The 24316-nt window shown below is 41.3% G+C and overlaps 1 protein-coding gene across 1 annotated transcript in view; it reads left to right on the forward strand.

Moving 5' to 3' along the window:
- The window catches only part of CTSC (cathepsin C), a 127342-nt gene extending 110445 nt beyond the window's left edge, over positions 1–16897 (forward strand). The window contains exons 6-7 of the mRNA XM_085623146.1: positions 8499–8630; positions 13548–16897. Of these exons, the coding sequence (XP_085479272.1) occupies positions 8499–8630; positions 13548–14050 (635 nt within the window). The 3' untranslated portion in view covers positions 14051–16897. The remainder of the gene's footprint in view (positions 1–8498; positions 8631–13547) is intronic.
- Positions 16898–24316: the final 7419 nt, after the last annotated feature.

The raw sequence follows: 24316 nt of genomic DNA on the forward strand, positions 1-24316 counted from the left end.
CGGGCACTAGGCCTACCCACACAAGTGAGGTACCATTTTTCTTGGAAGACTTTGGGGAACACGGCGTGGGTGGAATTTTGTGGACCCACGCAGATTCCAGAACTTTCCACCACAGAAATGTGAGGAAAATGTGTTATTTTGGACACATTTTTAGGTTTACAATGGATTCTGGGTAACAGAACCTGGTGAGAGCCAGTTAAGTAGCCCCATCCTGGATTCCCCTCAGTGTCTAGTTTTCAAAAATTTACAGGTTTGCTAGGTTTGCCTACGTGCCAACTTAGCTAGGGCCCAAAATCCACAGGTATGCACATTTCTAAAAAAAAAAAGTCGGAGCCCAGTGGGCTTTCTGCCGCCCTGGGGGGGAATCTTGGAAGGGGGTTTCATCCCGATATGGCCCTAAAGGGGCAGAAAGACTGTGGCTATTTTTTGTGGGGGTGGGGGCATTGGTATGACCATTTTGGGCAGCCCCCACCCCACGCATAAAAAAAGCCTGCGTACTCGCTGGCGCCTAGTGGGCTTTCTGCCCCCCCAGGGGGCAGATCAGGGGCCACTGCCACCATCTGCCCTCCTGGGGGGGGGCAGAAAGACTGGAATTTCTCTGGGGGTGGGGTAGGGGTATTTTCATGCCAATTTTGGGGAGCCCCTACTCCTACACTAATAAAACAAAAAAATCCATGGCTTCTAGTGGGCTTTCTGCACCCCCCAGGGGGGCCAGATTGGGGGCTACAGCTCCCATCTGCCTCCTGGGGGGCAGAAAGACTGTCATTTTTGTGGGGGGGAGGGTGGGGGCATTGGCGTGCCAGTTTCGGGCAGCCCACACCCTAAAAACAATTGCGCAAAAAAAAATCCCTGGTGGATAGTGGGCTTTCTGCCCCTCGGGGGTTGGGGGGGCAGAAAGGCTGTAATGGTGGCGGGGGTGGGGGCATTGGCATGCCCGTTTCGGGCAGCATCCACCCTAAATAAAATCCATCACCCTAAATAAAATTGCGCGAAAAAAATCCCTGCCATCAAGTGGGCTTTCCGCCCCCCCGAAGGGGCAGATTAGGGGCCAATGCCCCATCTGCCCCCTGGGGGGGGGACAGAAAGGCTGTAATGGTGGCGGGTGGGTGGGGGCATTGGCGTGCCCGTTTCGGGCAGCCTCCACCCTAAAAAAAACCTTCTAAAAACAAATCCCTGGTATTTAGTGAGCTTTCTGCCCCCCCCCCCCCCCCCCGAAGGGGCACATTAGGGGCCCAGGGGAGAGTCTTCCCTTTCCAACGATACCTCTCCCGTCTTTCTACGTGCTCAGGGGGCTGAGATAGCCCCCCCGAGCATGTAGAAAGTGAAACTGAAATGAGCCTCTTGGCTTATTTCAGTTTCACTGTAATGACGTCGGAGCGACGTGCGCGTTGATCGTCATTACAGGGAAAGCAGGGGGAGGGGCCTCGGGAGCTGGGGAAGCTCTTCCCCAGCTCCCAAGGCTATTTTGCTTTAAAGGAAATCCCTCTGGTGCCCGCACCAGAGGGATTGAACAGGGGATGCCTCGTGACGAGCTGGACTAGTCATGGGCACACGAGAACTGTGTGCCATGAAGAGTCCAGCTCGTCATGGGCATTCAAAGGGTTAAAATGTCTTGCATAAGAGGTTAATAATTGATGATCACCATCCCTCTATTTTCCAATACTCTGGACTTGTATTCTCTCATACAGTTTACCACACAACTTCGGACTTTCCTCAGACTTTGGAGAAAATAATTGACGTAGACATAGTCATTGTTCTTTTCCAAATTAAAAAAAATACTCCCTATGGATTAAACATCCTGTTTCCCTTTTTTAATATAAAGGTTTTTAGTACTCAAATACTTGTTTAATGGCCATGAAATAAATTACTTCAAAATCACATTCACATCCCACAAAAATCATGCTTTTCCTAATCCTACAAACCAAAACGTTGCTGCCAACTGTTTTAACCCAAACTAAAACATGGCCTGCAGAAACCGCAGATATATAAACATTTAGCGTCCTGTAACTTTTTTAAATGTTCCACTAAGAAGTGTACAACTTCTAATACAGATGCCTCCAAGGGATCCACACTCCTTTCCATGCACCAACTAACACAGATCCTCTATATTCCTTTGTATCTGTGTCTTGTATGTGGTGACCATGAGTCCTCGAGCACTTCAGTAGTTTCTCTCGCAAGGCCTTTGAATGCTCCAGTTCTGACACCTTCCACACAAGAATGTTCAACACTTTGCTCAACAACAAAGGATGCTACTCTCCTTCGCTTGTGAGCAGACCATCCTCTGCCATAATCAAAAAGAGAATCTCGCAAGTCAATTCTAGAACTGCTGGAAACCATGCCTGAGGCACCCAAAGGGGATTTAACCAGTACTAACTGACATCTCTCCTTCCCCACCTTCGGAAGAACTCTCAACCATTGCAAACGGAGGGAATGCATACTCCTTTATCTCTATCAATTTCTACCACTGTCGCACCTGGATCTGGTACCCAACTGTAATCATTATGAATCTCAAAAGTAAAATCTTGTTGCAAACCGTTCCTCTTCCAAAGGACCCAAAACCTGATGTATTCTCCTGAAGAACGTCTGACCTAGTTTCCAGTCGCTGAAATCCTTCACATGTCTGGAATTCCAATCTTCCACCAAATTGCATACCCCTGGAAGATATTCCACTCCTAAACTTGTCTTGTGTTCCGACAGAATAACCAAAGTTCCTTCACTATTTAAGTTTTTAGACATGCAACCTCCTGAGCGCTTTATATAAGACACCGCTGAAACATTGTCCATCTTCATTAAGACTCTCTGACCCTGTAATATGTTCCTAAAATTCCTAAGGGCATAGAAACCTGCTGTTAATTCCAAGCAATTTATATGAAAATTCTTCTCCTGACCATTCACCACCTGTCTCTTGCGCTACCAAACGAGCACCTCAACAAACCAAACTGGCATGGTCTCCAGAACAAAGTATGGTACACATCCAAAAATTGCTCTTCATTCCAAGCCTCCAGATTGTGCATTCCCCAATTCAGCTCTGCCTTAATTTCCGGATTTAAAACAATTTGTTCCCATACCATAAGCCTTTCCTCAAAGCCACTGTCTTTATCCTTTGCAAAGCACGATATTGCAAAGGGCATGGGAATATAGCTGAGATTGATGATGGAAACAATCTTGATATTCTTGCCAAATCTTTGAGTCAAATGGTCTTTCTTTACAACACGAAAAACATCCTTATTTATCATCTTTATTTTCCTCTCTGTTAATTATTCCCCAATTGTCTATCCTGAAACCTAAGAATTCAAAACTCTGAGATGGAATCGTAATGGATTTCTCCTCGTTTTATGATAAAACACGATCTTTCCAACAGTTGAATCGTATCCTTCAGTTGACATACTATCACTTCCACATCTTGCGACATCAAAAGTATGTCATAGACAAATATGGAGTAAATGGAATTCTTATAGGGGAGAAATAAGTACCCCGCCCAAATTACCGTAGTGAACCTCCCTGGGGGACTTGAAGGTGTAAAGGATGGGATTTACCAATATATTGTGAAAATAATTACTGTAAACTGCTCGATTGTGTCCTATTGATGTTGAAGGAAAAGGGGATAATGCATTACTAGTAAATCTGTATTGTTATGTCATAGGTATTAACAATCATCCGTTGAACTCTCTCTCCGATAAGCCAGTACAGCACGCATCACCTTCGTAAAACGCCAAGGTGGCGATGAAAGACCAAATGGAAGACCTTGAAACTGACATCTGAATTGAAGGAGTCTGACTGTTTACCTCCATAGGAACTATAAAATACGCCTCCTTTAGGACAAATTGTACCTACCGGTCTCGAACCTGAAGCGTATCCCTTCACAGATGGATTCCCTCTATCTTGAAATGCCTGTAAACTACAGATCTGTTTTTAAAACCTCAGATCTATTACCGTTCTCCATCCTTTGTCCTTGTTTTCCACTAAACATAACGTGCTAACAAATCCGATTAAGTGATCTCCTGCCAAACAAATTGCTCCTTTTTCTAACATTGCATTTATCTCTATATCTGCTATTTTCATTTGCTCCTGATTTACACTTATTTTTTTGGTTCTCTTACCTGACTTTGTAACTTCACAAATTTGATTTTGAATCCTTGTTTTGTACTCGATAGCTAAGGCTCGTTTGTTATACATTCCCATTTTCCACATGATAGCTCAATCTTCGTCCTATTTTTTTTTTGGGAAGAACCAAAACAAATCTCCGTGCTGGTACCAGATGTTGCCTGTCCTCTTCCCTGGACACTTGTTCTCACAAACAGTCTCCACTGAGGAAAGAACCATTAAAGTTTGGAACCCTCTTTGTTGAGGTAATTTTTTTGGGACCCTTGACTTCCGCAGCCAGCATAAGGTCCTCATCTGCCCTTCCAAAGAACACCTCCAAAAACCTTTCTCATATTGTTCTGCGCCTTACTTAATGCTGTGACTGTGCCTAATGTTTCCCTAAACTTTTGACCATACCATCACCAAAGAGTAACCATTTTGCATTAGCGTTGGCCTCCTTATTAGTCATATCTCCCAATTATAGATTTATCTTCCTCAATACCGATTTTCCAATGTTCTGCCAAAAGTCCAAAATTGGTGTTTCCCAAAAACACCATAGCCCTTTGGCTCCAACCTCGTAATTACTATACATCCCCATTTTCTCCATTTATATGTGCCTCCTCTGCCATATCCATATTCTTTGCCAGTGGACCCAAAACATCTAATAAACAACCCTGGCATGGTTTACGTGATCTTTCCAGGTCTCTACCCATCTTGAAAAGATAGGAAATCCTATCTGGATCCAGATTGGGTGTATAGCATACCTTATCCTCAATCTGGAGCCTTGAGCATTAATCCTTTAAGACTTTTCTCACCTCTCTCCCCAAAGGTCTTCTTATCCACTCTTTTATAAAAGTACTCTAGTGATCTAATAGCCACCAGTCTGCGCTTCTTGGGTGCTGTATGTTATATGGACTAAATATCTCCTCTCCATTGGGTCTTTTATTACAGCATTTACCGAGTTCTATGCATCAACCTTAATGTCATCGTTCAAATCTTCCTGATTCACATAAAAAATGTATTCATCATGCATTTGACACATTCCTTGCATTACATTATCATCAGAATCTTTTGTAATTTTTTCATTTGACATTTCTTGTGTGTCGCTAAGGACACCTTTGTTCTGTATGCCGCTTCGGACACCCACTTTTTTATGGAGTTAAATCCATCTTTACCCTTCTTAGTCATATGCATAGTTTTCCTAAGCTTCTCACCATCTATCCTACTCTCCTCTTCCATTGACAACGACCAAAACTCTTCTCCTGAGGCACAATCCTTCTTTTTCTGTCCCTAACCAGTTACACAACCTCTTTCTTACAGGCCTTTAATTCACTTTTTTTTTTTATCTTAAACTTTCTTCGCTGACCTTTCCTTCCCCAAATTCTGCTCACCACTAATTCCTTCTGTAGACATTACCTCTATTTTACAAAATCTCTCCTCAACTTTTTCTTCAAACACAAATCTAATCTCTACATTTTCTTTAAAAAGAAACTTATTTTTCACTCCAAAATCAACCATATCACTTCTTTCTTATCTCCATCCCTCATTTCAGCTGATTGTGCCCCAGACTCCGAAACTCTCAGAGCTCTCCTGTTGCGCATCCGTGTATACCTCGTATTTCCTCTCGAAATTAGCCTGATCCAAGTTGGCACCTGTAACCTTGCGTGATCACAGGAACCAATCTCTGGGCTTTTCCTCATATTCTACACTGTGAGCGGTTTCACAGCTGTGTTTCCCTTCGAAAGTAGTGCACCCTTACCTCACGCTGAGCTCCAATCCTTTTCAATTGTCCTCACACCTTCTCGAGGCCTTCCATGCGCTCCGTACCACCAGCCGGTAAGCCCTATACACGCGCCAGCATAGCGTCCCTGAAAGAAATAGAGGCACTTATTAGCGGTCTGTCAAACTAAAACTCAAACGCTATGCTTAAATAAATATTTAAGAACTCTACATAAACATTTATTTTAAGCGAACTACCTCATTCAAAAGCATTATTGTTCAACCTTTCCCACGCTAGCTTCCATAAATTAGAAGCCCTTCTCGCATCTACTTTCTCACAAACTCTCACTAAACACCGCTTTCCATAAAGCACTGTGTAGATAAAAGAGCCTTATCTGATCAGAAGCAGCATTTAAAAGAAAGAGGAAGAGTATTCTGTTAACGTGACATTTATGGATAGTGGAGTTCCAATTCTGTGTTGTACATTTTTTAATATAGTTCTTTAAAGGTGTGCTGATTAAAGTGGCAAATAAGAGTATGCATAATGGTAGCCTCCGGTCTTGTCATGAAACCCAGCGTAAGGGATCTGAGTTATATCAACACAAAGACCTCCCCACTGTACCTAAGCAGAAACTCTTGGTTGGAAGGTGCACCCTTCGCATGTCTCTCAGAACGCCTGAATCCAGTATACTGAAGAGAGCTCATGAAATTCTGGGTGGGGTTAAATCCGGGATTTGCGCACTAAACAAACTTCCAGTGTCAATTTTAGTGGATTGTTTATTTTTTATTGGAATTCGGTGGCAGTTGATAATGTTCTTGTTAATTAAATATTGTGTAGAGATTACTCTGGAAACGATACAAATTTTTATGATTTGTGATTTGTAGCTGTAGCTTGCTCTGTAGGTAGGTTTCTAGCAGCTATAAGCAGCTTGAAAAAGAGAGCAAAATAATCTATTTTTTGTAATGACTATTTTTATGTTGGTTTTAATTCACTGTTGTCATCATTGTAACTGTGAAGTTCTGTTTGTTCAAATAATATCAAAATGTACAAGATTAAGTACCATGTCACTTGATCACCAGTTTACATTTTTTTAGACATTTGGGTGCAAGATATTTTTTGCCTCCCTGTATGAAATTTGGTTTAATAGACTACGGTCTAAATCTTCGATTTTTCTACTAATACTACTAAAGGAATTCCAGGCTGCTCTGTCAGAGGAGTACTGGGAATGGAGCACGTACTCCTATGCTGCTGTGTAGCAGCTGAAAGCATTTGCAGAAGATTTTGGGGAGCCATACATAACACAAAATTATAGATTTGTAAAAAGTGAATTACGGGATGTTTTGCACCTTGTGTTTCTGAATGACATCCTAGACCACGTGAACGCCACTCGCCTCTATTTGATGTTGCTTAGAACACATTGGTGACAAAACATCCCGTAATTCACAATTGCCTATCTATATTTCTAATTATTTTGCTACATTGTTTCTAGTTCATTACTTAAACGTTTTACAATGGTCCAACTCCTAGTAGAATTGGTGTGTAGTTTTTCACACCGAAGTGATTTTATAGACATTAAACACGGGTATTAAAAAAGGATGGGCTATGAAGGGCTCCAGTAATAAACATTTTTCCGGTGTTATGTGAAACTGAGTCATCAAAAAAATTATAATGCAACCGTAAATCCCTTGGAGTTTCAGAACTTTGTAATTGTAAATTAAGCTTTCAATGATGAAAAAATTTGCTAGAATAGCTATTATTTCAGATTTGGAGTTAAATTGGTGTCACTTCAACTTGCACTGAACCCCCACAAACTCTTCCATTTATGGGTAATTACAAGCATCTTCCCGTTAGTTTCTTACCTCGGAACACATTCCTACCTTTAAGTGGAGTGATTTTGCTTATGAGTCTTTCTGGAATGGTAACTGAAACGCCATTTCTGCATGATTTGCTTGCATGGTTTTTTCATGCAGTGTAAAATGCACTAAAGCCGAAAATCAACATGAATATGTTTAAATGCTCCCGATATTCTCAAAAAGTCTGTAATCCAATCCAAGCGGAAACCTGTACCAGTAGATTTCCAAATGTTGCAATCCCTGGTTTGTGACTCAAACCCCATGTTTTAACATTGGACTTTTTTTTTTGTGGCCATTGGATGTCTTCGGAAAGGTCAAATCTGATACCTAAACTAGTTTTGTCGTGAATATTCAAAATTTGTGTGGAAAGCTGGCAGTTCTTTGGGATGAACACTAGGAAATAACCCAGCCTGCCCATCTAGCCACATTAAAAAGCAAATCCCGCTCTGTGGGAAAGTTGTCATGGCTGGTGGCCAGCCAGCAGAGATGTTGTTTTTTTCACTCTCCACCCACACAGTGGTAGACGGAAAATACGTATTGTAGTCACTTAGCATATTAGATTTACAAAGGGATCGATCCTCTTACTTAATTCTACCTCATGTTCCTTTTACTTAGCCTGGGTGCTGAATGGACGTAGTAGCCCTAACTTTGCTCAGTTCGCATCATTTCTTCATGCAAATTAAGTTTCAGCATCTTTATGTGAAACAGAGATTTTAAGGCCCTGAATTATGGCAACATTTGCTAACCTGTTACTTTTCTCCTGTTTCCATGCCTACAAGGGATGTTTTTGTTCCCTACCTTGTTACTTCCTCTTTGAATAACGTTATGCTTTTGTTCCACAGCTTCCTGCGGCAGTTGTTATTCGTTTGCTACCATGGGGATGTTGGAAGCGAGAATTCGTATCCTGACCAACAACTCCCAGACGCCCATTCTTAGCCCTCAGCAGGTTGTGTCCTGTAGCCAGTACTCTCAAGGTAATGCAAGCAAATTTACAGTTTATTCAAAAAAAGATTTTTCTGAAGATGTAGATCAATTATTCTGCCTTCCTATCTGTTGTATCCAGACATAAAATATTTAAACCCATAATCTTACAGAAACCTCTGTTCAATTCACTTGGTAATGTTCCAGTTCTCATTTGCCAAGTACGGGTAGCAAATGCAATGAATATTTCATTACATTTCTCAATAAAAATCTTTTAATTCTAGAAGCCTAAACCTTAACCTGTAATGTTTGACCTGAGATATATTCATTATGCGTGTGTCCTTTGCATCATCCTTGCATACTGTGAAGGGGTTTGTGGCAAACATTAGAAATTGTGTTTTTGCACCACCATGACTCATTTAAAGGTAGCAAAGAAAATCACTGCAGATCACTTCTCAATCTCTTTTCCACCACTTCAAGAAACAAACACATTAACATTCCGAGCAGAGGAGGCTTATTTAGTTCCTTGTTTGGAGTGGAGAGCTCCGAGATCTTTTGGCTTGCGTTAGTGTCTACTTTACATAGGAGACCCCGCCATTTTGAATGTAATTACCAAGTGGTTATGCAGTGAGAAATAATAAAATTGGAGCAGAGTGATTCTGCCTAACCTGTTGTAGGAAGCTGGCTCTCAATGTAGTGTAGTAAAAAGAAGTACACTGTCTGGAGAATCCAGTGGACCCCAAATTGTTTCACAGAGAGTAAAGTAGATAATACTAACGTTCTTGTTTGTGGTAGCGTGGGCGAGCAGTTAGGCTTATCGGAGCATAGTGCTAAGCATTTGTTGGACTCTCAAAGGCAATAAATGAGGGACCGACTCGAAGAATAAATCTGAGCCCAAATTTAAAAAAGAAAACGCACACTCGCACAAACCCTCACACGCTCTTTTCAAAACCAAGAACTTTGTTCAAAGGTAAGTGCTGTTTTCATTAGAAATTTATACAGGTAAGTAAAACGTTCGAACCAGTGTGATTTTATGCACCATGCACTCCTATGGGTGGAAAAATCACAGGTGCATAAAGGTAAGGGCAATCTGTTTCAGGGGTTCACCTTAAGGGTTTGTAGATGTAGGAGGTCATGATTCAAAGTACTACCAGCAGTTCTTTGGGAACTGTCTGGGTTTTACCGGAGCACGGTGCTCGTGATAATGAAGCTGGGTGCGCTATGGTGAAGTGGGGCCACCTGGAAACCGACTGCACATGGGGGCTTGGAAACAAGTCTGAGAGCTTCCAAATGGGGGCTTTGCTTGCAAGGGGTCATGGAGCAAGGGGGCACAGCCGGTTCTTCGGTGGCAGGGCGGCTTGGGTGCAGAGGGGTAAGGGCAGCTGGGCTGGTGCGCACAGAGACTCCTTGCATTTCTATGCAAACAGCTGGCAGGCGCAAATGCAGGGCAGCTAGGCCATTCACAAAGTGGGTCTCAGTGATGGCCCTCGACGGCTGCTCAGTCGTGGTGCGGGCTGTACTCTTACTCCCTCTGTTTAGTGCAGGGCATCAGGTACCCAAGGGGTTGGTGCTGCATGGCTCCAGATGGTCCTGGTGTTTTCACACTCTGTAGGGAGACTGATCTGATCTTCCCGAGTGCATGTAACTTCTCCTGGTCTTTTGCAGCATTAGTGGGGCTGGGGAGCTGCATGGCAGTGGACTGGTGCTTACGGACTGCAGGGGAGTAGCTCCTCTGCTCCAAGGGAGACGGTAGGTGATTTTCGAAGTGCTGGAAGGCTACACAGGACTTTGGTAGCTCTCCAGCTTTACAAATTGAGTCATTCTGTCGGATTGTCGAGACTTGTGAGCATGCAGGGTTTCACACCAAAAGTTCTCAGCTCTTCTACTGTCCTCGCCAGGCAGTGACTCTACTTCATCCTTCTTCTCTTGATCGGCTGACTCTCCGTTTTTGGGTTCAGTGGTGCCACCTAAATACTCAATTTAGTGGTGCTATGGGGAGTGACCGGTAGTGGCCAATGGGATACCAACCTTTAGGGTGTCTACACTCTCTATGTGACTACTTCCTGTGGTAAGTGGGCATAACTCTGACCCTAGAATACTAATTCCCTTCAAAACAAGAAGGAGGAATCTGAAAAGTGCATTCCACATCAGCTAGTCCACCTTACGATTGCTGCTGGCTTGATGTGGGCACACCACTTCTTATTCTTACTAATTTTCCCACCTGTCTTGCCGCCAAAAAATGGGGTCAGGACAGGGGGTGGGTATCTCCGCTATCTGGAGAGTCTTGGGTCGCATTACAAAGGCGGCTGGGCCATTAAAGCTTCCAGCCCTGGAAGGCAGTTCATGCTTGTAGGTGATGTGAGCACCTCAGCCTTGAGCAGGCATTGTTCCTGACTTCAGAGTGCAGGCTCTCACCTCCAGGAGGGATCAGAAACTTGTCTAGGGTGGCTGGCTGGACGAAACCAGTGGGTGAACAAACTTGGGATCAGTTGGTTTTCAGGAGCACCTCTAAGATGCCCTCTCAGTGCATTTATTAATGAATCCAGCACTGGCATCAGTGTGGGTTTATTATGACGAGGTGTTTGGTACCCAACACCTTGGGGTACATTGAAGCAACCATGTAGCTGGGAAACTTTTAATGACTAGTAACCCGCCAGTGTACTCATTATGGCTTCCCTGTGCACTGGTGAGATCTAAGGATGAACTTTAATTTCCCCAGGACACACCCACTCATGTAGCTATGTCCACACATGGGTATAGTGTACCCATGAGACCTCTTTTGGCCACTTATGGTACTACACCCTGCAACATGGGTTGTTACAATAAAAAAAGAGGAATTGCCGCACTCATGCTTTATTTTTAAACCTCTTCAGCTAAAGCGCGGGTGCCGCGATTGCTTCAAAAGTAAAGAAAGAGAAAAACAGTGTTTTTCTGTTTCTTTACTTTGGAAGCAATCGTGGCATCCACACTTTAGCTTAAGATGTTTAAAATTAAGGTGCGGGTGCCGCCATTGTTAAAAAAAAAAAAAAAAAAAAAAAAGTCAATAGAAAAAGAAAGGCAGCAAATAACATAACAAAGGCACGATCGCCATTATTTCTGCTGAGGCGTGCCACGCTGTGTACAGAAACCAAACGAGCATTGCGGATGAGCGTGTCCCAACAGCAGGCAGGACAAAACCATTTAAGAAAACCGTGCTTGGAGGCTGTAATTAAAGCCTACCGAGTAACCACACGTGTAACTGGGGTGTCCTCATGGAAGGTTGCAATTTGGAGAAAAGGCAGTACTAAGGAGAGACTATTAAGCTTATGGATAAATGAAAAGCCATCATTTACAAAGGACAATGAGGGAATCCAATTAAAAATCTGGGCTGAAAGTAGGCGGAGCTTCATTCCCGTATCCTGAATCCAGCGCAAGCGCTGCCTAGGCGAGACCCAAAAACAACCAGGTTCCACCCAAAAGGTGCAAACTGGCCTGGCTGCCTTTGAAATGGCATATTCAGCATAAAATATTAGTTTTTTTTTCTTCAGGAGGACACTGAACAGAAAAGCCCCCCAATACCTAACCAACTACTTTTCCTTCCAGCAGGCTGTCAGACTTCTTTGTTCTTACATTGGCCAACACTTTGCCCTCCTTTAGCTTTTAACAGAAGGAAAAGCATGAGCTGACCTATGGAATGACCTGCCTAAAAAGTTCATACATGCAAAAATCCTGACCTCATTCTCAAGGAAACTTTAACATGAGGTCTGGCCCGTCTACTTGCTCCCCCGTTTGGATATTTTGTGGACCCATTCAGCCCATCTGTTGAAGTCCCCTTCTTTTTCAGGCAATATGTAGTGGTTGTCTTCCACTCCTTCCACTATGCATAAATGAACTTTACCTTGGATTCTCCTCCTCACTTGTTACATATGCATCTGAATGGTTTCTTTCTTTATTGATTGTTGTACATTTTGTGCTATGTATTTTTTTTTTTTAGCTTTACTATGTACTCTATACTACGCCTTGAAGCTAGGCTCCTGGAAATACAGCCCATTGTAAATAACGACCAAGGAGAGTAACTTGTAACTCTTTATTTTAAACCCTGGTAAATTTGGCCATTTGGAATGAGTGCGAGAAGCACTGTTTTTGCCGTTGCCAAAAGCATTGGCCATTGAGCACAGCGCTGATGGAATCCAAATCCGACTAACTCAGCCAGTATCCTCACCCAACCATCATCTTTCTGTGCTGCCAACAGCTTTTCCACTGATCTTTGCATACACGTTACCAAAGAATGATGGTCTCAGGGAATCTGAATTCTGGAGACAGAAGTATCTGAGGCCAGCAGTGAAATTGTACTGTGGCGTGTGGTTGAAAGGTTGTATGTAGGTTAGTGGTTATTGGGTGGTAAAGCAATGTAGAAGGGTGAACTGCGAGACCTGCTGCACAAGCCAGAAGAGAAATTGCACAAGAGTGTTTATCCTCGTTTCCAAGTTATTGTATAAGCACATTTAAAACCCTCCCATGCTGCCAAGTTAACTGTGTTACAAGGCCATGGTGGACTCCCTCCTTATTAGGGGTGCACGAAATTTGTGTAATTTGCTTTAATGTAATTACAAAAAAATTCTGCAGATTTGTGTGATTACGTAAAGTATAAATCCATAATGTTATACTATATTTTAGTGTGAAACGTGTACAAAGGAAGAAAGTATGCTCAACAGCAGCTGCTCGCGCTCTGTTCCCATCCTTTCACAGTATTTTTTTTTTTTTTACTGCTAGTGGATAAGCTCTGGAATTTCATATAGCAAATGTAAGACACAAATTATGCTGGTATGATTTAATTTTTGACCAGGTCTACTCCTAACCTCTCCCTAAAGAGAGACCACAGCTGGAAAATCAGTTTCGAATTGAAAATGAGGACAAGTTGCAAAAGAAAAGTCAGACTAAATAAAAGGCCACCTGGATATGTTCATAACCTTGTGTTCTAATATTTTCAGGTTGTGATGGAGGATTTCCCTATCTTATCGCAGGAAAATATGTTCAAGACTTTGGAATCGTGGAGGAGGAGTGTCTCCCTTACACCGCTGATGATTCTCCCTGCAAACTTAAAGAGGACTGCTACCGGTACTACACATCAGAGTACCATTATGTTGGAGGGTTTTATGGGGGTTGTAATGAGGCTTTTATGAAATATGAACTTGTAAAACATGGGCCTTTGGCAGTAGCTTTTGAAGTTTATGATGACTTTCTGCATTACCAAGGGGGGATTTATCACCACACAGGTCTGCAGGATCCCTTCAACCCTTTTGAGCTGACGAACCACGCGGTGCTGCTAGTAGGCTACGGCAGGGATGCTGCTACAGGGGAAGACTACTGGATCATTAAAAATAGTTGGGGGTCTTCCTGGGGTGAAAATGGTTATTTCAGAATTCGCAGAGGGACTGATGAGTGTGCCGTTGAAAGCATAGCTGTAGCTGCAAAACCTATACCAAAACTATAAAGAGGAGCTCAAAGTTTTACGTCACTTTTTTAGGAGGAAACATTAATATTGTGGATAAATAGTTAAAATCCCTCGATGGAAGGGTGAAACTGTATTCAGGAATAGAAAATATGTTTCATGTATTAAGAACGTGATTGCACAAATACCTTTTTAGAATTCCATTGTGACACAATTTGTTTAAGCAACTTTAAATTTCTCCCAATTTGCAAGACCATTCAAAGCAGGGAATGGCTAAATCTGCTTTATCGAATAAGCAATGTGCTCGAAGGACATATAGAGGATATCTCCATATGTTTAACCTCCTATCTATTTAATCCTAGGCCATCTGTGATTTACTGAACAGGTTGCTTGATTGCACACTAGTTGAAGGATAGATGCATGTATTCTGTGTGCTTACAGAATGGGGTGCTAAGCGCAGAAGTACATGCGTACTCTTCTAATCAAAAAAACTGGAATTCTGGGATCGATTGATGGAAATTCTTTATGCTGCAAGCTGACACATAGCTTTTCTACAAGGATCACCTCAATGAAATGTTGGCTCCTAAATGATCTTTAACAGAATTTTTATAATCATTTTGGATATTGCACTCCCCATCATTTTGTTTTATATTGATAGAATGAATTCATTTTTATAACTTGTGAAAAAATCTTCCACAGAGCCATTTAACTGAAACAGACTGGTTTTAACTAATGATTTATTGCACACTGGCCTAATCTGATACATAGTGCATAATTGAATGCTGAGACAACCTGTCGTAATAATTCCCTATTTGGGAATTAGGGCAGTTGATCCAAATGTATTGAATGTTTTTTTGTTCTGTTAAATGCTTTTTTTTTTAAGCTTCACCTAGTATTTTTGTTAATTCAGCCCATTTAGATGTGTTTAAGGGGTATAATGAGGCTGTATTCTAGCTGTATGACATCAGGAACATTCATCATTCTCATGCTGAGACTTTCATTTTCATTTGTAGGAAAGCAGGCATAGAATATAAACCCCTCTCACTGGCACAATGATTTAATGTTGAAGGGCTACATACTTTTTATATCTTATATTTTTGTAATTGTGTTAAGTTGCGTTCTATGTCCCAGCATGTGTACTTCACCTGCAGATTATCAGATTTTGGTAGCCTTTTTTTCTTAGATGGAATGGGTTTTAACTTTTTTTTTTGTTTGTTTTTTTGTAATCCACAAATCGTCATCCCAACAGTTGGAAGTCTAACATGCGCAACCAGTATATGTTATATGAATGACTTTTGCTAACTTTTTGGGCAGTTACTGTCACCCTCTTGAATAGTTCTACCCTGTCCTCTGTCAAGGGTACCAGATCTAATGCCCTTATCAAAGGCTAAGAGATTGAGACGCCTATTGCGTTTACCATGCCATTGCTTTGTCTATTTGATAGATAGTTCTTATGATCTGTAAATCAAGAGAGACTGATTGAACAATAAAGGTGCATAATCTAGCACCATTATCTTGTAGTAATGTTTGATTGGCTAATTCATCTAGCCTGTTGGATATTTTGTGTCTGGATATAGATCAAATATGACTGAATATGTATGATGAACAATCCTAGATAGCCTGCTATGGATGAAGCTTTATCCTCATAATGAGATGAATGGTGCTGAAAAAGATTTTATTAGTGCTTTGCCTTCAAACGAGCACTGAACTCTAATCTTTGACAAACTTTGACTAGATAGTCATTGGCCTTTACTGTGCTTTAGGATTTAGAGAATTTGTTTAAAGTTTATTGCGAAGAAACAATGTAAGCGACTTCTGGTGAAATACCTTGTTGATGGGCTTGCTCCCTGAATATCAGTAGAATGCATGACCCGCATGTTTCACAGTTTCTCTAATCTCTGTTTCCATAAAATGAAAGGTGTGACATAACTGTACTCTGGTGTAAGTTTAACAGTTTCTAATTATGGGAAAAAACTTAGTTGCGAGTCCCAGCAGCATGAAAAGTGCTGTTTAGTGTAAAAACGAACTGAATAAATGTGGCATCCATGACAAGGGGCTTCTAAACCGATACATACTCTGTGAGATATCCACTTTAAAGGCCTTTATATTTTTCAGGGTAATTGGCTTATTTGATCCATGTAGATGTTCCACTGCAATACCAGCCAGGAAATGCACATAATCAGCTTGATATTTCTGGACTTAATCCTGAATAAAGAGTGCACAATTGAAGGGATCTTCATTCACTTATTCGTGCTACACGTCTACTTTTTTCCCTAAACAAATGTTCAATATTGAACAATCTATTGGAATGAGTTTCATGAATAAACACTAAGAACTCCACAAATTCTATTACCCCTAACTCTACTTCATTTAGAATTTGCAAACAGCTTTGAGGCCTATTGCTTTCAAGCGTTGGCTATGAAATAAAACCAAATTATATGCAACGTGTTTGGGATCTAGCAGTGTGTAAAAAAAGGATCTGAAAAGCAGATTTTTAATTTATGCCTTAATGAAATTATTCTCTAGCAAAGGAAAGAAATTGTTTAGGCATAAGTAGGTGTGATGCATATTTTATATCTACAAATAAAAACAAACCTTCTACTGAACTGTTGCTATAATCTTATGGACTCCTGCAAATATGGTTTGTTCCATGATTCAGTACTATGCAATCACTATTTACTTAAATGTTTGATGGCATTGATGGATGGTGTTAAAAAGGGAATTTTAAAAAAAATCTTAAATAAAAAATGTGCCTTATTTCTAAATGTATATTGATAACATTTTGAATGGATTACATGTTATGGTTAAAATGGATGCTTTTTAAAAAAATGTTGTTTGACTTTTTCTAAATCGAAATGCTTGGTACAATAAAATGCTATGAAATTTTAAGATTGTTTCTGTTTTTTATTTGCATAAAAAAATAACCAATGCATTAAAGTTGCTGGTGGGTAATGCTGGATCACGAGAAGCTTCATATTAAGATTTTTGAGTTTTTAATGCGCAAAAAAGAAGTGTCATTAACAAGTAAATGGTCTTTTAAAGACCTGTGAAATACTCGGTTGTGGCTGCAATTAGTCGCTCGCCAGCCCGCAAAGCTGTCTCAGCCTGGGCTGACACCCGACGGTGGGGGGCTGAAACCCGGTGAGCCCAATGGGTGTTGCGCGCCTGCTTGCTGTATACAGGTTACAGTGAGCAGCATGTAAAGAAAGGGGCGCTGCCAACATTAAAGTGAAAGTGTGGTGTGGGCACTTTCACCCAAAAAGAAAAACAAATAAATAAAGGTTCTGTAGCGCAGCCGCTTAAGTGAAAGTAGACCCTGCTGTAAAATAAATAAATAAGCGTGGCCACTAAAGTGAAAGTGGACCACGCTGTAAATTAAATAACTAAAGCAGTGCGGCGCTATAGTTAAAGCGGACTGCGCTGAAAAATTTAAATTGATTACTAATAATAATATAAAAGCGGGTGGCGTGCTGAGACGTTGTGGGTGGAATAGGGGAAGATCATTAAAGAAAATAGTTCTCACCGACAACATTAAGCAGACTGTGTAACAACACCAGTAAAAAGTCCAGTCCTTCCAGGAAGTTACAAATGCAGACAAGGCGGTACCATGGAGCAAATTGAAAAGATGGGCGGGAAATGGGCGGAGCTTAAAGTATGTACCGGAATATAGCATGCAGAGCAGCGCATGCGCTGCCCAGGCTCGACCTAAAAACCTAACTTTTTTACAGTAACAGAAGGTTATTGCAAGATGTGATCTCGCTAGAAGTCAGCTTTTTCAATGCGTCAGAACTTTCTCAAGAGTCAAAATCGTGGGTGTTAAATGATGAATGTTGCCAAACTCGGGAGTCCTGGGATTTCTAACCATCACTCAATTATTTTTGTATAATGTGAGCAATGTATTTTTTGTTGCTGCAAAAAAAAAAAAAGAGAAAAGAAAAACAAAAATGTAGCGAGTGGTCGAGTAGCATTCATTCCTGCTAAGCTGTTTGAAGAGACAAGAATAGGGAGGAGGTGCCGAAATAGTAATTGCTGTGACCTCTTTATCAAAAGTGGTTTGGAAGCATCATGCCTCCGCAATGGAGTTTTGCACTTTCACCATGATTATTTATCATTTCCTGTTTTAACTATAGTGCACTTAGATTTTAAAAAACATTATCTTCATCAACAGGGTTCTGCTTAACACAATGTGTGTTTGAGCAGCAGTATCAGACCTGCCCTGCCCTGCCCTGCCCAAGTCCTTAGGTTCAACTTAGGTCAGCAGCTCTTTTTTATATTTTTGAATGGCCTATTAGAACTATTTATTTCATGGGACCCTCTGTGGCTCCAGTGAAATGTAAACGTATAATGTTTAAATAATTTACCTTTCAAAATGGAGAATTTTGACATCCTGTCTCACTCTCTACAAAGAGATCTATTTGCATGTGTCAAATTTGCTTCAACTGCATATAGGGAAGGCATTTAAACTGGGAATACAGAAGTCGGCGAAACTGTCCGCATCAACAACCGAAAATATGTGCTCGCTATCGAAAATCAAACCTGGTACCATCAGCGTAGATATGCTGCAGTGTGCGTCTTGGGTTGCCTGTTCTCTCCACAAATACCGGTTTCCCACAGCTTGGCTTTCACTTCACAAATAAGTGCTTGTGTAACTTGTAGTGTTGATTGCTCAATTTTACTTCACTGGCCTAACGCTTCTGATTTCTTGAAAGAAAGGACGGGGCTTTTATTTGGAATAAATAGAACAAACTTGACCCACTAAATGTGACATATGTTCTCAATAGATAACAATAATAATATCCACATTTGTAAAGCGCGAACACTCGCCCGTAAGGGTCTCTAGGCGCTGGGGGCTGTCGGGAAGATTAAGCAAGCTATTGCCCAGAGTCACATAGTACTGGGCTAATCTGCAGCTGTATGTCATATCAATATTTCATATCTTTTTAATCTTTTTATCTTTCTCAATCACACTGAAAACCAAGGTATATCATCATTCAAGCCTCGTTGGTGGCTGCCTAATCTGAGCACCCATTGTTGTGCTCTTTTGAACAGAATGGTCTCAAGGGGTCCCATATTTCTATGATTGTGAGATTGAGAAAGATAAAAAGATGAAAAGATATGAAATATTGAGATGACATATGGCTGGATGTCTTGTTCACATTTACCAGTTACTGTTGCTCTATATCAAGTTATAAGGATAACATTTCCTATATTACAACATCAGAACTTGTACATGCCTAGATTTTGATACAATATACATCTTTGAGGGTCAGCTCTTTATACTAGTCTGCCTCTTCTTCAGATGTTGGGGAGAGAGTTTTCTATTATGTTTTACATTTCCCCCTTGTTTGACATTTATACTGTGGGCAGCGACCATACAGAAAATAATTAACTCAGCTCCTGAGAACAGACGATATCCAGAACAGAAGGTTTCTAAGAAATGAGACTTGGTTACAATGGTAACCTGATTCGAGACCGGCATGACGTGTTAAGCACCCTACGTCTCACTCACACTACTTCCGTATTAAGGAGCACGTCTCTACCGTATGATACTCCCTCCAGAGTTTACATGGAGCACCATTGCGGTATCCGAGGTGAGCGCTGCCTGAGTGGCTATTGCTTGAAAGGACTTTTGTAAAGACCACATGGTTAACTTTAGTGTCAGGTTATTTACAAGTTACAGACTTTTACAGAGGCGTACGTTTTAAAGTAGCGGGTATGCCATATATGCGGCTTTTAGATATACGTCTGGTTATCTTTGAGAGAGGTCTGTAGAGGCTAATACTGATATCGCATGGTGCATTGTTAGTGTTATCAAGTTATCAAGGGTCTAAACTCAACTTTATTTACCCACGTCTATACATTCACTGTATCATGTCCGGGCAGATTTACGAACATATACATAGACATTTGTTGTAGTTTAGCAGACCGATATGCTGCGTGCTACTACAATTGTCCACATACAGGTCTCACCTCTGACATAGTCATTAAATGGCTACATTTAGGTTTAGTTTTTATTTACTACCAAGAGACTTGTGAGCACATATACCATTGCCCTGTGTGCTTTTTGTTCTTTTATCTTGTTGGTGGTTTATATATTGTGCTGGACCATACAGTGTTATCAAGTCTATGTATTCCAATTTGTTATCCCTACTAGAGGAACCGATTGGTGAGAAACTCTGTAGATGGTTGAGTTGGAATAACTATGTTGACTTCTAGGTAAGAGTTTTTTAACTTGTTGTAGCTCCCAGTGAAGGGTGATTGTACACAATGGTGGTTTTTCATACCAATTGACATGAGATGTTTCTCTTTGCTTATTGTTTTACAGAGCCCTCTGACCTAAAACTACTGACTGTTACATGCATATGATCAAGAAATGAGGCTTAAGTACCACTTTTATTATGATTTATGCACTTTAGCAGAGTGACGGTATAGATCTAGATCCTGATGAATGCCCTGCACTTGATTGTCAACTTGGCAGAAACATGTTGATCATTAGAGAGGGTATATATCTATAACCCTACTCCCACTCGCTTTTTACTTACTACCACATAGGATGGAAGAATAAAGTTGTTGCCCCTATATAGGTAGTTTGTAACACACTTTCACACCTTATATGCACTCTGCCCCTACTTGCCTTATTGAGTTGGTAGATCCAACACGTGCTTTGCACTCCTGCTCCTTCCCATTTGGGTAAGTCGTAGCCCACACGGGGTACCTTGCGGTCCCCGTGTGTTTGGAGGAACCCAATGATGAAGCATGTCACACTCTGGTGAGTGAGGGTTTTCATCCACAACTATGTTGTGCCCCCTTCCATTCTGCTTTCACATTACTCTTTTTAGTGCTACCCTATATATTGTGTGGGTATTATGATTACGGGAGTCGTATAGGATAGATTTTCTATTTTGTAGCATAGTCCTCCTCCAGACCCTCTTGTGTGTGATCTATATTAGTACAGTCGTCTGATCTGTGGGTCACTTTTATGCAATTTTCTTTACTTTTGAACTGATCACATACTATTTAGTTGGGATTTAGTTATAACCTTGTTGAACAAGGGATTTTTAGACTAGGCACTATGACTGATAACACAGGTCTAGCTTTTGATGATGATATGGTCCAAGCTATTTTGTAGACACCAAGTATTTTAGACACACAGATTACACAGACACTTGCACTAACAGACGAATGGAACAAATTAACTAATTTGAAGAGGCAACATATACGCACTGCTCTACATGCAGCAATTCTCACGGAGTACTTGAGAGCCAACATAACCCCGCAGGGCTTAGTGGTCTCTAATGATCCTAAATTGTTCCTTGATAATAACATTTTCAAGATCAATTGGTCGAAAATAGCTTGGAAGTGTTCTAGAGATTGGCTCATTCTATTAATTACTACAGCAAACGAAACATCAGATCTCTTGATACTAGAAATCCAAACATTAGAGAACCAGTTAAAATGTTCTGCTCAGATCACCTTTTACAAAAAACGTTTAGAGGAAATTACTAAAACCCTTAATGAGTCAAAGGATGACCTCATTAAATATAAGATGAATAAATAAACAAAAGGCATGGATAGATTTACTCAAGAGAAAATCTATCCATATATAACTGATGAATATACTACACTCCCAAACAAAAATACCAATCATAGAGGAGCACCTGGATGGTGCCGAAATACAGATGAATGGACCTCAAACTCCGATGACTGGAGTCAGTCAGATGATTCAGGATCCAGTGATTCTGAGACCTTGCAATACACTGGACCAATGAGAGGACGAGGAAATGTTGCACACAGGCCACCGCCGAATGTATGGTGGCCACCACAACCTTGGCAGTTCCATCCGCCATCTTTAACAACGGACCAGGTTACCAAGGACCTTTTTTAGGTCAGGACAGGGGACGAAGAGGAAGACTAAGAAATACAAGAGGCTGTCAACCGGAGCCACGACTGGAACAACCGAGACCCCAAGTACAATGGAATCCCTCCCTGGAGCAACGGACCACGCGGAGAATGTCTGGCGTATCGACCAGTGCCACAATGACCTAATAGTTAATTTAAGTCAAAGTTCTTAACCCCCTTGAAATTACGATCCTAAATAAAGGATTAGGGTTTGTTACTACCCACATGGGGCATGATTTTTAAAACCCACCAAGAACTTTTCGCTTTTTTTTGCTAAATCCGCCTCTCCTTTTTCTTTGAGAATTCTCTGGATATGAGACCAGAAAACTCTGATAACACTGGCCTGAGGACCAAATCTACTTTTCTGCCCACATTACAACAACTACCCTCAGAGGTAGCGACTTTTGAAAAAGCAGTGTTAGTCCTTCAATGCTGAAAAAGGTCAAGCTAGACAACCATTCTTTAATATGAATAAAGCAGAAGAATGGTGTGCACTTGAACTAGGAACTGATCCCCCTGATTGTTATTAAACAAGCAGATAAAGGTGGGGCCACCGTTGTGATGGATGCTCTAGCCTACCGTACAGAATGCCTGCGGCAATTACAAGGCACCAAATACTACAAGCCAATCATGCGCGATCCCACTATGAGACTATGAGACTACAGAAGACCATTTGTAGTCTTGTGAAGGAGGCAGAAGAAGCTGGATGGATTACGAAGAATGAGGCAAATTTTAACACCTAAGCACCCTAAGATCCTGCCATTTTATATTCTGCTGAAAATGCATAAAACCCAGAGGCCCCCTCCTGGTCGGCCCATAGTCTCTGGCATTGGTTCATTACTTGAACCACTGTCACAATTTGTAGACTGGTTCCTTCGACCTTTGGTGGCCAAGATGCCACCCTATATGCAGGACACTAAATGTGTTTTATCCTTCCTTACCACTATTGATTTCAATCCGGCTGTACACCTCATGGCTTCATTTGATGTATAAGCCTTTTATACGAATATTCCCCAAGAAGATACTCTCCGGACTATTGAACATCTACTGGAAGATAACTCTCGCAGTGACCAGACTCCCACGTCTTTTGTGATGAAATGTGCCAATCTAGCTATGAGAGAGAATTTTTTTCTCTTTCGAAGGACAACTATACTGGCAGGTGACTGGCACTTCAATGGGCAGCACCTGTGCCCCCAGTATGGCCAATCTGTTCATGCACTGGTTTGAAGAAACATGCATTTACCCGTTGTTAAATCCCTTCCACAGTAAATTGTTGCTGTGGAAGCGGTACATCGATGACATTTTGGTCATCTGAGAGGGAGATTCACAATCCTTACTAGATTTCTCAACTTGGCTGAATTCTTTGAATATACATCTAAAATTTACATGTGAATCTAGCAATGAGACGCTATCATTCCTTGATTTTAGATTATATCCTAAAGATGGGAAGATATATACAGAATTGTGCCAGAAGCCGATGGCTCGTAATGCTCTTCTCAACTATCAAAGTTTCCATCCTTTTGACCTCCGAGATAATCTCCCGGTGGGCCAATTCCTGCGGTTGAGGAGAAATTGTACCAAACTTAATATGTATCACAAACATGCATCTAATCTGAGTGAACATCTTCTGACACGCCATTACCCTACACATTTGGTACGGAGAGCGCAAAAAAGAGCCCAGAATAATAATCGACAGGCACTGTTAGAAACGTATGATAAACCCTCTACCGACCGTTTGGTATGTGTCAGCACATTTAGCCATCTCAGTACTACGATCGAGAAAGCCATTAATTCCAACTGGCATATCTTGAATAAAGGCAAAAAAGTTTGTGAGAGACCACTTTTTGCCTTTAAACAAAGTAGGAATCTTGGCAATATTTTGGTTCAATCTCGACCCAGGTTTTCTCGTTTGACTGGACAGTTGCAGACCATCCATACTGGTACACCTGTCCAAGGCCACTTCCCTTGTGGGACCTGCATAGTTTGTCATCTAACCATACAGACATCACAACTGGATTTGGGACTCAAAACACCTTGGTTACTAACTAACCACACCAACTGTAATACAGAGGCAGTTATTTACCTGACACAATGTCCCTGTAAATTAAACTACGTGGGTATGACCACTCAAAGTTAAAACCAGGAAGATTGAACATAAGAGCCCATTCAAATGTAAGAAGTCCAATACTAAACTTACCCGACATTTTCTTGAGGCTGGCCACATAGAGGAAGAATTTTGTTGGGTGGCATTAGACAAACCTCACGATCCTAGAAATATGGGACCCCTTGAGACCATTCTGTTCCATAGAGAACGATGGGTGTTCAGATTAGGCAGCCACCAACGAGGCTTGAGTGATGATATACTCTGGTGTTCAATGTGATTGAGAAAGATAAAAAGATGAAAAGATA

The sequence above is a fragment of the Triturus cristatus genome, chromosome 8 (assembly GCF_964204655.1).
Source record: "Triturus cristatus chromosome 8, aTriCri1.1, whole genome shotgun sequence".
Classification (NCBI taxonomy): domain Eukaryota; kingdom Metazoa; phylum Chordata; class Amphibia; order Caudata; family Salamandridae; genus Triturus; species Triturus cristatus.